The sequence below is a fragment of the Citrus clementina genome, unplaced genomic scaffold (genome assembly GCF_000493195.1).
Source record: "Citrus clementina cultivar Clemenules unplaced genomic scaffold, Citrus_clementina_v1.0 scaffold_56, whole genome shotgun sequence".
Lineage (NCBI taxonomy): Eukaryota > Viridiplantae > Streptophyta > Magnoliopsida > Sapindales > Rutaceae > Citrus > Citrus x clementina.
Genome location: NW_006262165.1, coordinates 24,935 through 39,448, shown reverse-complemented (window position 1 = coordinate 39,448; position 14,514 = coordinate 24,935). Strand labels below are relative to the sequence as shown.

The window sequence follows — 14,514 nt, the reverse complement described above, 5'->3', positions numbered from 1 at the left end:
TTTTTCTTTTCCTTTTTCTTTTTTCTTTATTTATGCTTTTAATTCTTCTGATTCCTTTAATATTTTTGGGTATTGGGTTTCCATAAACCAGGCATTATAACTACCTGTTTGTGGTTTCAATATAGGTTTTTTAAAGCTTGTCCCAATAATTCCTGTTTTTAGTATTTCGAATCTTTCTACCTTTTTATTTTTCTTCTGGCTTTTTTGCATTACAGATATTTCTATTTTTATTTTTCCTATTTCCTGTTTTATTTCTTTTATTTCTTCTTTAAGATTTAAAAGTATTTCTTTTAATTCTATCAATGTAGTTCCATTAAGTGTAAGGGTGCTTAAATATATTTTACGCTTTGAATGTAAGTAACGTTGCACGTATCATAGGTTTGGCCTTATATTGAATAAAAGTCTGAATGGCACAGCCATAATCATCTGCTTTGGGATTCCAAATTTAATTTCTGGTCAAAAACTCTTAATAATTGTCCAAACTATTCTTTTTCTCTTCAAAAGTAAAGTTCGGGCAACAGAATTTTAGAGTTCCCTGCGGTCCATAAATTATTCTTTTTCTCATCGCAATTTCTACCTTTCGTTGTCATTACTTTACTCATTGCCCAGCAAAACATTAGTCTTCAATGAAGTTATCTCATATCACATTTAGAAAAGTAGACAATTTAGACTTTACCAGGACGATGTGATGAAATTATCACGAAACTTGCTGGTAGGTTCAAGGGAGTAACATGCTAAAAGCATCTATTTTAGTTTATATCTTGCAGAGTCACATTCAATTATTTTCATCTCTCGCCAATTAAGCTGTCACGGCTTTTTCCTCTCATTATATTTCATCAATAATTGAATTTTTAACGTCTATTCTTTAAAATTTATGCAATCGAAGCTAGCATCGAGAATTTGTGTTCGCAAGCGACGTCGTTTGGTGAGAGAAATTTTGCAATTCTTCCGGTTGTGATTATTATTTGGGAAAAGGACATCTACACCCTAAAATTTGGAGAAATGATCACCAACATTTTCGAGTTTTCAAAGAGGGACACCAAGACTCCCTTTTGGCCATTATATCCTTTGCTTTTATTATCCCAAACAACTGACTCTAATATTTTACAATAAATAGAAATGTAATATTAAAATAAATGTAATAATATATTCATTTTAAAATAATTTCAATATTTAAAAAAATATTTTAATATTTTATAATCTATTAGATATATTTTATTATATTAAAGTAAATTTTATGATAAATAGAATCATAATATTAAAATAAATTACTTAAAATTTTAAATTATTTTGAATATTGTGTAAAATAATATGTTTTTAATTGTAGAATGTATTTAATGCAAATATTTATTGAAAATATCTACAATAAATAAAAATATATTATTAAAATAAATATAACAATTTACATACTAAAATTTATTAAAATATTTTAATATTTTTAGTCTATTGCATAGATTATATTATTTATATGGTATTTGTATTTACCAAAAATTTTGAAGTCAATTTTTTAGATTAATAGAGGTAAAAAGTATAATGGTCAAAAGAAAGTCTTGATATCCCTCTTTAAAAACTTATGGGTGTTGATAACTATTTATCCAAATTTTGGGGATGTAGATATCCTTTCCTTATAATTTTTCTAATTCTAGGCGCTTCAGTACGATGCAAGGTAAGTATTTGTAATTTATGTAGGTAAACGATGTCGTTTGGTACAAAGTCAGTTTTAAGGAGCCTTTTTTGTGAGATTGACGTTTTATTCGAAGAAGCCCAATGACGCTGGCTGACGCCAGAGGAGGTGCTGTTTGTATTACAAAATCATGAGAAATTCGGTCTAACGCAGGAGACACCTCAAAAGCCACCTAGTAAGTAAGCTTCGTGTATGAAGCCAAGGTCTAGCTCAAGGCAAGGAGCAGTCTTCATAGGTCTGAAGCCCTGAATTCAAGCTTCAACGTGTCCTTGAATTGATAATAACATTAAAAAGACAAATTAAACTTTGTACGAAAAATCGAATTCATTCATAAATCTCTCCTTTGTCAACTTTAATGGTTTCCTATATATTCTCAACAAGTGGATCTTTGTTTCTGTTTAATAAGAGAGTCCTTCAATTTTCCCATAAGAATGGTCATAAATGGCGTAAAAAGAAAAATGGGAGAATTGTTTCAGAAGCACATGAAGGGCTCAAGGATTGTCTTTACTAATGAGTGGAGCTATTAGCAACCCAGTTCCTTTAAAACCATTGTTGTTGGATTTTTTTAATATAATATTGTTGGATTCTTAATCCAACGTTAGGTTTATATGTGAATAATTATATATTACAGATTGTCATATAATATTAAACACAATTAAAAGTGATCTATTAAGATTTTCGGTATTTTAGACTTTAATGTATCTAATAGGGTGTGGACCTCTAATGTATAGAGACATAATGATATTCTAATTCTATATTGGGCAGAATTAGAAAGACTTCATGAAAATAGAAAAAAGTTATTTATCTAAGTGATTTTCCAATGCTACAAAAATAAGATGAAATTGTCATGAACCGTCTTGGAAAATTCAAAGAAGTACATATTTATTAAGTTTTTTTTAATATAATTGTTTGAATGAAAATTAAATGGCTACAATTTTTGGCAAAAAATGAAGAACTTTTTTTTTTTAATTTGTTAGGAGCTAGAGCCTTATTTAATTGAAAATTAAATATTTATTTATTAGTAAATTTTTTGGGAAAGCTCAAGTATATGCATATCGCACAATAGATTTTTCACATTCTGAAAGTTGTATGGGAAGGTCTCATAATGTGGAAGCAAAATCCTCAAGGACACAACAGTCGAAATATCATAATGTCATTAGTTATACATCTTCTTTCCATTATTGATCTCGTTAATGTTCAAGGCCAAGAATTTCGTGTGTTCCAAAATGAATGAATCACATAATTCCTCCTCTTTTATGAATGCGTTTAAAATTGTCTATTAATATTTACTACTTAATCAATTAATGAATGCGTTTAAAATTGTGTTTGTGAGTGAAAAAAGATGGACTTACGGACATGGTTTGAAGCTTTGACAATGGAGGGCGATATTAGAAGATACTGATTAGGTAAAGAAACAAGAAAGCTCTATGTAGTTGAAAAAATAAAGAAAGAGCCCCAAAATAAGATGAAATTGTCACAGGCCTTCCCGGAAGGATCAAAGAAAGCTGATTACTCTTTTTTTTTTTTTTTTAATTGACATTGAATGGTAATTAAAAGGTACTTGACTTTCGACCAAAATGTGGACAAGTATCAAAAGGCATTGAATTTTAAGCAAAATGATTTGCAAAATGTGGTACGAACACCTGCATTTCCCTATTTGCTTTACCAAGTCTCAGTCAAAGCAATGTGAGATCAACGCGCCTAATCAACATTTTCTTATGTCTTTAATTTTGTTCATATTTATTTTTGCAAATTCAAGAAGATACCACAAGTAGGGGTGTTTAGAATCCAATTCGATCAGCTCAATTCGTCTGATCCGTAAAAATCCGATTTGTAAAAATTTAATCCGTGGATTGATGGATTGGATTGGATTGAAAATTTAATAATCCGCAATCGATGGATTGGATATGGATCTACTTTTGTAAATCCGTAAAAATCCGTGAATCTGTAAAAAAAATAAAAAAGTATTTATTTAATTAAAATATAAAACTTACAAATATGACATTAGTATTTACTAGTAAATAAATAAGTTAAAATATAGTAACATTTACACTATATTATATATTATCCGATAATAATATAAAATAAAAATAATTAAATAAATAATGTAATTTTCTAAATAGTTAATTTTCATGTACTGATCTAAACAAATGAGATTTTTTTTTTCATTTTGGTGTGTTATATTTTGAAACTTTAAATATATTTTCTAACTTTATTTAAACAATTAATTTATTTAAATCTTATTTAATTTTAAATTTGATCGGTAGTAAAATTATTTTTATATTAATTTTTTTATTTAGTTAGTTCGTGGATTTGACAAAATTAGAAATTTTTGGTCCGCAAACAAGTCCGCAAAATGGTGGATTGGATATGAATTGGATTAAATCCGCATCTAATCCGTAGATATATGGATTGAATTTGAATTGAATTTCACCAATTCGTGGATTAGATTGGATTGAAAATTTATAATCCGTAAAATCGCGGATCGAATATGAATTGATGTCCAATCCGTAAAATCTGATCCGCGAACACCCCTCACAAGTGTTAAAAAGTATTGATAAGGAAACCCACATTTTCATTTTTGTTATGATGTAGAGTCTTATTTAAGTTGGCATTTGTGCCCTTATTGAATTATAATTCCCAAACTAAAGTCTACTTTAATTGAAAAACTTCTTCATTAGCTATTTTCCTAAAATTTCATGAATATTGCGGGGTACACAGTACCAGCAATCAATGCTGTGAACAATACATGCACAACTATTCATGAAATTTTAATCTTTATATTCTTTATTCATCTCAATTTATTATTAGAAATATTTTGTTAATTGGGCTCTTTGGGAGAAAGGACCATTTGCAGTAATGATGAAATTTCACATCAAGAGTTGCAGACAAGAAGATGAGTGATGCTTATTAGTTATTATGCAAGTTTGATTAAATTGATTCAACGAAGGTAGTAAGAGGAAGGTTGAAATTATGTAAAAATATGATTGGTTGTCATCTTTCTATATTCAGTTAATTGCTTATAATTAAGCATAGTCTATCTTTTAAAAATTTTGTGTCCTTTATTTTTCATAAGTTTTTATTACTTGCAATTAAATTAATTAGTTTAAGGCACTTCAAAGAAAGAGGTGCCATTTCGTAAAGATGAGATGCTCGATTCAGCATGATCTATCGGACAATTGCCCCAATATTAGGCGTTTTGGTGGATAAACTATTTTAATCTATTTATTTTTCTTTTGAATTTGGTGTGTATGTCAACTTGGGATTGTTTTTTAGGGTACAAATTAATACAGAATTTTATTGCTTGCAAATTGCGATATGAAACAATTATGTTTTTGAATTAGTTTAAACTCTCTGACAAACTCTTTGCTACAAGGGTTAATTTTGAACCTTCATTTAATCCTGTTAAAAGTTCCATTTGGTCATTCTTCTCTGCCTGTGGTCTACTGTATTACATATTTTTCAGGGAATCAGTTTACAAATGTTGGCCATACGGAACAATGTTGCTCTGTCTATTAGCTAACTTCAGAGATTCCCTAAAACTTACTGCCACATCAGCCAAGTTAACCGCATTTTTTATTTTATTGGTTCTTCATTATTGAAGTTTAGTTTCTTTTGACTCTAAAGTGTAAACACCATTTGCACTAGGACGCTGGCTGTGTCTTTCACAGCATGTCATTTCATTTTCCGCTTGATCTTTTCTTTCCACTTGCATTTCCCTTGATATTTCGATTGATTTCATGAATTTAACGATCTAAAGATTACAAGAATGTTAAAAACTTCTCATAGAACAAATTTATAATAAAGAAATGTCTCCGTAATCGCTCTCCAAAGTCACGAAGTGATCCATGAAGTCATTGGACGAATCCAGCATAGGATCAGTTGGGGCACGGTCTCAACGGAATTTTGAATTTTTTTAACCAAAAATGCAACTTTTTAAATTATTTTTGTGTTGGTATGACGCTAGGGCATCGGTATCTCATTATATAATTTTTTTTTATTGTCTTGGATATTTAATGAAGCGAGGACAACACCAGAAACATTTTATATGTTTTTTCCTCATTATTTGTTTAAAAATTAGAGAAAAGGACACTTACACTCCCGGAAAAATCGTCACAAAGACTCCCAAATTTTGAACGAGGGACACCAAAATCTCATTTTGACCATAATGCCCTTTGACCCTGTAAACCTAAAAAAGTTGACCTCAACATTTTATAATAAATAAAAATATGACATTAAAATAAATACAATAATATACACTTTCACCTTTATTGAATTATTATATCAATTATAGAAAAGAGATAGAAAAAAAAAAAATTTCACAGTAGTACAAAGATAAGATGAAATCACAAGCCAACTTTCGGGAGAAAAAAAAACTCTCAAGTAAATGTCACAAGTATAGAAGGCATCGATAAGGTTTCAACATTTTCTTTAAAAATCTTTTTATTAAAATTTTGGCCAAAGTTCAAGTAACTATTTTCAGTTAACTTAAGGTAATATAATAACAATAGTAGTGATGATGATGATAATACGGGATCAACATCAACATAAAATTTATTGGTGCCCCATCAACATCAATTTTCTTATCTCTTCAGTAAATGATTTACATATTTATTTGCATCTAGTTACATTATTAAAACTTATGAGACATGACTAACAATTGATACAAGACTTACAAAATCTAAAGAAAATGGGATAAGCGTGTATGAAAATAAATATAAGAGATTAAATAAAAAGAAAATACTGGGTGGACTTCGAAAAGGAAAAACAAATTAAATTTTGAATTTTGTTTCAAGATAGTTTCCAGCATACATATTTATTATATGGTAACTCATTTTTTCTCTGAGTTCTAATTTCAAACTACAGTCAGCAAGTTAAACTGTTATTCTAGGCATCTTCATTGAAGTTATTGCATCTATACTTTACGAAAGGCAAAAAAGTTCTCTCAATACTGCAAAAATCAGATGAAAATTGTCACGAAACACCGTGGAAGGTTCAGAGAAAATATTTAGTAGTGATTTCTTCTAGTTAAATTTAATTAGTTGAATGCCAAAAAAAAAAACAAGAAAAAGTATACAACTTTTGTCCAAAATTCTTGTAGATACTGTTAATATCAAAAGGTGAAAATAAAATTTGCATTTTGCATTATTTCGTTATTTGTTTAAACGAACATGGCTTTTTATTTTTTATTTTTTTTAGAAAAAACTATATCACAAAACTGCCGGCGGGTTTCAAGGAAGTATTTTATAAAGCATCTTTATGTAGGGTCAGATGGGTAATTTTTAAAAACCTCCCCTGAGGTTTGGGCTTGTTGCAAGTAGATGGCGAGAATTGATTTATTTGTAAAAAACCCCCTACCGTCAGTTAAGTTTAACATTGACCGTTAGTTGACCGTGCAAAGACAATATTACCCTTAACAATAGTTTGTAAACGAAAATAACTAAAAAAAAACTAAAATTATTGGTGCAAAAAGCACAAACCCTATTTTTTGATAATTTTATCCTTGTCAATTCTAAAAATTTACAATATCATAGTTAAAGATTATGACTATTTCATTTTTAAATTTTTAATTTTATCTTTCTTGTAGGAATTTTAAGGAAATATCAATAATTTAAAGAGGATTTTTTAATTTTTTAATTTTAATTTTTTTATAGAAACTTTAAAAAAATATCAATAATTTAAAAAGTGTAAAATAGCTAATAATTTTGATTTTTTTTTTAGTTATTTTCGTTTATAAACTATTGTTAAGGGTAATATTGTCTTTGCACGGTCAACTAACGGTCAATGTTAAACTTAACTGACGGTAGGGGGTTTTTTACAAATAAATCAATTCTCGCCATCTACTTGCAACAAGCCCAAACCTCAGGGGAGGTTTTTAAAAATTACCCCTCTCTAAATACATTGTGGAAATCTCACAAGCTCTTCTCTCTCTCTCTCTAACTCTCCACATCTCATGCAATAATGGGGTCACGACTCTTACGCTGCTCCGCAAAACGTGGGATCAATCTCCTTTTTCTCCACCTCCTCATCCTCTCCGTCGCCCACGCGCTTCCCCTCTCGTTCGCCCAACGCAGCCCCGAGCCCCCTGGCGCCGTCGACCCCTACGCCAACATGAAATTCGGCCCTTTAATCGCCATAATAATCGTCGTGTTGATTTCGGCTCTCTTCTTCATGGGCTTCTTCTACATCATGGGCTTCTTCTACATCTACATCCGCCACTGCTCCGACTCCAACAACTCCGTCGACTGCCCCGGAGTTACGGCTTCTTCTTCTTCTTGTCCATCTCGAAACGATAAGAAGGTGTATGATGTTTTTCTGAGTTTCAGAGGAGAGGACACCCGTGACAACTTTACTAGCCATCTTCATCATGCTTTGTCTCTGAAAAGTATTAAAACTTTCATTGATGACCAACTTATCAGAGGAGATAACATTTCACAGTCTCTTCTTGATACAATTGAAGCGTCAAGCATCTCAATTATCATCTTCTCGGAAAGGTATGCTTCTTCCAGATGGTGTCTGGATGAACTTTTAAAGATCCTCAATTGCATGCACAGTCATGGACAGATTATGATGCCAGTTTTCTATCGTGTTGATCCATCACATGTGAGAAAACAAAGCCATTCTTTTGGAAGGTATTTTAGTAGGCTTCGAAAACGTTTTCCAGAGAAGATGCAAAGATGGAAGAATGCTTTGACCGAAGCAGCCAATCTCTCTGGCTTTGATTCTAATGTCATTAGGTACAATAATATTCTATCCAATTCTTAGTATTAATCTAGTACAAGTAATAATATATGACATTAACTATGACAACGAGTTTAAATATTTATAAAAAATATATTAATTAAATCATTCTTAATTATGGGGATTAGGTTATTTTCTTGCACATTTGAATAACTTTCCAATTATTTTACTTGATGAAATTGATCTTCACATTATATTAATTAGCTATTTTATATTGCAACATATTAAAAACACACGATTCTCTGTCCCGTTTACATATATTGAACTATATAATTGCTGTTATTTTTACACTAGGCCTGAATCTAAACTTATTGAGGAAATTGCCAATGACGTTTTGAAGAGGCTAGATGCGACTTTTCAAAGTAAAAACAAAGGCTTGGTTGGATTTGAATGCCCCATTGAAGAAATTGAATCATTATTATGCATTGGGTCTGAGGGTGTTTGCAAACTAGGGATTTGGGGCATCGGTGGTATAGGCAAGACAACAATCGCTGGTGCTGTTCTTCACAAAATCTCTAGACATTTTGAAGGTTCTTACTTTGCACTTAATGTTAGGGAAGCAGAAGAAACTGGCGGAATAAAGGACTTACAAAAGAAACTTCTGTCCGAGTTATTAAATGATGGAAATATGAGGAACATCGAGTCTCAACTCAACAGACTTGCTCGCAAGAAGGTTCTAATTGTTTTTGATGATGTGAGTCATCGAAGACAAATAGAATCATTAATTGGATGCGTTGATGGGTTAGCTTCAGGGAGTCGAGTAATAATAACAACAAGAGATAAACATGTCCTTAAAAACTGTTGGGCCAGTCAGATATATCGGATGAAGGAATTAGTATATGCTGATGCTCATAAGCTTTTCTGTCAGTGTGCTTTTGGAGGAGACCATCTAGATGCAAGTCATACAGAGCTCATAGACAAGGCAATCAAATATGCACAGGGAGTTCCTTTAGCTCTAAAAGTTTTGGGTTGCTATCTATGCGGAAGGAGCAAAGAGGTATGGGAAAGTGCAATGAGAAAACTGGAAATAATTCCTCATGTGGAAATCCAGGAGGTGTTAAAAATAAGTTATGATAGCTTGGATGACTCTCAGAAGAGTGTTTTTCTAGATATTGCATGTTTCTTGGAAGGAGCGCATAGAGACAAGGTGATAAGCTTTTTTGATGCCAGCGGCTTCCAAGCTAAAATAGAGTTAAGTGTTCTTGAAGGTAAGTCTCTCATAAATTTAGACTTATCTGACCGGATAAGAATGCATGACTTGCTACGAGATATGGGAAGAGAAATTGTTCGAAAAGAATCTATCAATCATCCGGGAAAACGGAGTCGATTGTGGCATCACAAGGATATTTATGAAGTTTTGAAGAAAAATACGGTGAGCAATAATAGGTTCTTAACTATATCTTATTTGTGTTATAGTAGTAATTTGTCTGAATTTTTCTTTTTGAATAAGAATAGAATTAATACAGGTTAAAATTAATTGAAGAACAATATTAAAAAATTGGTAAAATAAAATAGATAGATCCGATATTTCCCCCACTTAGTTTGCAACATGCCTCTGTTGGGCTAAGTTCACAATCCCCCAGCAAACTAGCGCTTTGGGAGAGACCCAAAAAAAAAACAAAAAAAAAAAAACACCTCAACCTTTTCACTGAAAAAAAAAATTGCATTTCCTTTTCAACTCAAGCTCTGCCCCTATCCTTATTTTCACTAAAAAAAATTGATTGAATTAATTTTAGGGTTTACATATTAAGCATTTTCTTGAATTTTCTATTTTACAATTCCTAATAAACTTACCCAAATAGTTTATTATAAAGTGATTGTAATATTTCTATTTGGGTTTGATGGCTTAAAAATAATTGTTTATTCGTTTGCTTCAATTATATTCCAACTTATGATCTCCTATTTGATTGTTAGGGAACTAAAGCAATCGAGGGTATCTCCTTGGATATGAATAAAGTCAATAGAGAGATACACATGAATTCCTATGCTTTCTCAAAGATGCCTAAATTGAGATTCTTGAGATTCTATGGATTTAAGAACAAATGTATGGTGTCTCATTTGGACGGTGTGCTGTTTGCTGAACTGAGGCACTTAGAGTGGCCTCACTATCCATTGAAAACGTTGAATATACATGCGGAGAATCTTGTTTCACTTAAAATGCCTTTCAGCAAAGTTGAACAACTTTGGGATGATGTTCAGGTATATATATATTTGAAATTCTTTCAGTAATAAATTCTGAATACAATTGATGCTATAATTAATATATGTGATGGTATCTGTTTATTTATAAAGATAATAATAATTATAATTTTTTTTTTTTGGGGCGCAGGATCTTGTTAACTTAAAAGAAATAAACCTCAGTTTTTCCGAGTCGTTAACGAAACTCCCAAACTTGTCACAGGCCGAAAATCTTGAGATTTTGACTTTAAACAAATGTTTAAGTTTGATGGAGATTCATTCATCTATTCAATATCTAAATAAACTTGAAGTTCTTGCTCTATATAGGTGCGAAAGCCTGACGAGTCTTCCAACTAGCATTCATTGGAAATATCTCAAGAGACTTGATCTTTGGGGTTGCTCAAATTTGAAGAACTTTCCAGAGATCACATCTTATCATGGTTTTTGTTTACAGTTAGGAAAAGTTGGAATCAAAGAACTGCCCTCATCCATCGAGTGCCTATCCAATATAAAAATGATAGTTATTGAGGACTGTTCAGAGCTTGAGAGCATCTCGAGTAGCATATTTAAGATGAAGTCTCTTGACTATATTGAAATCTCTAATTGTTCAAATTTTAAGAGGTTTCTAGAGATCCCATCTTGTAATGTAGATGAAGATACTGGAATTGAGCAACTACACTCATGTAGGTTGGTATTGAAAGAATGTTCAAGTCTTGAGAGTCTCCCAAGCAGCCTGGGTATGTCAAATTCTCTGATAGATCTTGATATCATTGATTGCCAAAATTTCAAGAGACTGCCTAATGAGCTTCGAAATTTAGAGAGCTTGAGAGTTAAAGGAACAGCTATAAGAGAAGTACCAGAAAGCCTAGTTAAAGGAACAACTATAAGAGAAGTACCAGAAAGCATTGGTCAGTTACCCTTATTTTTTTCCTTGGATTTGAAGAACTGTTCACAGCTTGATTACATCTCGAGTAGCATATTTAAGTTGAAGTCTGTTGGGTTTATTACAATCTCTAATTGTTCAAATTTGAAGAGGTTTCTAGAGATCCCATCTTGTAATATAGATGGAGGTACTGGAATTGAGCAACTGCACTCATATGGGTTGTTATTGAAAGAATGTTCAAATCTTGAGAGTCTCCCAAGTAGCCTGTGTATGTTCAAAAATCTGACATCTCTTGAAATCATTGATTGCCAAAATTTCAAGAGACTGCCTAATGAGCTTGGAAATTCAAAGTGCTTAACGGAGCTGGAAGTTAAAGGAACAGCTATAAGAGAAGTACCAGAAAGCCTTGGTCAGTTATCCTCACTAAAAAGTTTGGTACTATCTAATAACAATTTGGAGAGACTACCAGAAAGCCTCAATCAGTTATCCTCACTAAAATATTTGCAACTATTCGAAAACCGTTTGGAGGGAATACCAGAATACCTGAGGAGTCTTCCAAGTAAGTTGACATTGCTCAAGTTATCTGTTGACTTGAGAAATTGTTTGAAATTGGACTCGAATGAACTCATTGAAATCGTCAAAGATGGGTGGATGAAGCCGGTGTGTCTCTTAACTCACTCCTTTCATTCTATTTTCTTTTTCTTTTTACTTTAATTCAAGTTATCATTACTTTTCAAAAATTAATAACTTTTTATTTTTCGGTTGCAGTCATTTGATGGTAACATTGGGATCGCTAAAAGTATGTATTTCCCTGGGAATGAAATTCCAAAGTGGTTTAGGTATCAAAATATGGGATCTTCTATAACCTTGAAGACGCCACCAACAGATTTCCTCAATAATAAAATATTAGTAGGCTTTGCTTTTTGTGCTATTGTGGCATTTATTCCAGCCTCAGAGTGCTTTGGGCATCAACGTGTGAAGCGTGATTGGGAACGCTGCGTGTATAAAGTGTTCTGTGATTGGAAACGCAAATCCGAAAGAAATCTCAACCGTCGGTCTTTGGGGAGAATTAGTTATGTTGAGTCAGATCACGTGTTTTTGGGATCTTATTTATTGGGTTCTGAGGATTTAAGTAAGAGAGATGATTGGGTCTCTTTTGATGAGGTCTCTTTCGACATTTCGACTATTTACGGTGAAGATTGTGAAGTGAAACAATGTGGGATTCATTTTGTGTACGCTCAAGATTCTACGGAATCAAGAGAAGAGGAAAAGGAGGAAGAGGAACCACACACCAAAAGACTGAAATGTTCTTCAACTCCAAAGCAGCTGGTACTCTTTGGCACGAAAATCAATTTGTAGACCTTGTTTTTATCTTCATTTTATATATGCGTTTTTCAAATACGATCGTTTATGTAATATTTATTAATTGTTTGTTGTTGGATGGATGAATCAATAAATTCAAAATAAATGGTAATTAACCGAGGATGTAGATCTATGAGTTCTCTCTTTGTTTTATCTTTAATTTGTGTTCGGTTCATGTCTGGAATATCCCAAAAATTACATATCCATTTACTAACTAAAAATGCGCTGATTAGATTAAAATTACTTTAGTTATTCTTACTTTTTCAGTTTTCACACTTTATAAGAATAAAATCGTTTTATTAGGTTTTGAGATTTGAATTTAAAAGAAAATACAAATTTACACTTGAGGATTAAATTTACCGTATTTTAAATTAATTACTAATTAGGTATGACAAGGTGTATGATGTTGTGAAAATTACTATTCCTATGAGTAGTGATCTCAGCAAGACAGTAAATTACCTGTTTAATACTTGAGATAAATTACAGGCTCTGTTTAACATATCAAATACCAAATTTTAAATATTACAAACAATAACAAACAGAATGCAGCTCCTAATCGGTTATTTGTTTAAGTAAATAAACCTCACCATTCCGTTTCAAGTTTCCACAGTCAGTTCCATTGATCAGATGCTGAAGCTACGGTGGAATGATAGATCTTCTTTTAGTTTCCTGCACATCGAAACTCTCTAATTGGTGTGTTATTTTTTCGTGAAATTTCTAATATCTATTAATAATTTCTTAATGTTACTGAGAAGTTAGTAGTTCATGGGATGAGAGCCGAAGACCTTTTGGCTGATCTAACTCCTATTACAATCAAGTTGGTAACTGCATCTGGTAATTACATCTTCAGTACTTGCAACCTCCTACTGCCTTTACAACTGGTGAGGTGAGTTTAATTTGTTTTAGATATTTATTATTGTTCTTGCGAATTTCCAAGTAGCATATTAAAAAGTTTGATTTTTTAATGACTTTGCTTATATTCTTTTCATTCATACAATTTGAGAATTGAAGAAGGAGAAAACCAAGACGTAAATGAGAATGTGATAATATCCTCTCTTGAACTGAAGCCTTGAAGAAAATTTCTTGATTAGTAGCTGTCATAATGCGTGGTTCTGGTTGGAAAGCTGTTCCCAATTTTGAGCCGTGTTTCTTCAACGAGATCAAACAGCTCTCTTTGGACAGACATTTTGATTCGATAATGTCAAGAGGAATTGTCTTGTGCCAATTCCCTTCCTGATCTTTTAATCTTTTCCGGATTTGCAAATTAAGCAACCTTCTCGTATTCATTTTCTATTCGATTGTGTTAGAAGAAGCTGATGGCTACCAACCATATCTAATATACCCTGAGATCTTTAATAATAGGTTTCCTCGAGCTTGCAAAAGAACTATCACGTCTTTGTGTTGATGAGGCAATGGAACCATCTGTATCCGAAGCTCCTTATTCTTAGAGGCTTTTGCACTTCTACCCTTTTCATGATGCTGGATGTTCGATTTTTTGTTTTGGTCGTAATTTAGATTCTTTACATCAGATATATTGATGGGTCCTACGTAGATATTATTGCTCTCTGTTGGGTGCACGATTTGGATATTCTTATTATACACTAATATAATAGTTCTACCGCCGCCACCGACCACCGGACCGTCATTTTATTTTATTTATATATAT

At 32.0% G+C, this 14,514-nt stretch overlaps 1 protein-coding gene across 1 annotated transcript; it reads left to right on the top strand.

The window, feature by feature from the left end:
- The first annotated feature begins 7,645 nt into the window (after positions 1-7,645).
- Positions 7,646-14,296, top strand: LOC18040125 (disease resistance-like protein DSC1). Its single transcript, XM_024182841.1, has 7 exons — positions 7,646-8,421; positions 8,630-9,797; positions 10,340-10,624; positions 10,755-12,146; positions 12,255-12,815; positions 13,604-13,682; positions 14,211-14,296. Exons 1-7 carry the CDS (start codon positions 7,646-7,648, stop codon positions 14,294-14,296), a joined length of 4,347 nt encoding a protein of 1,448 aa, XP_024038609.1.
- The last annotated feature ends 218 nt before the right edge of the window (positions 14,297-14,514 follow it).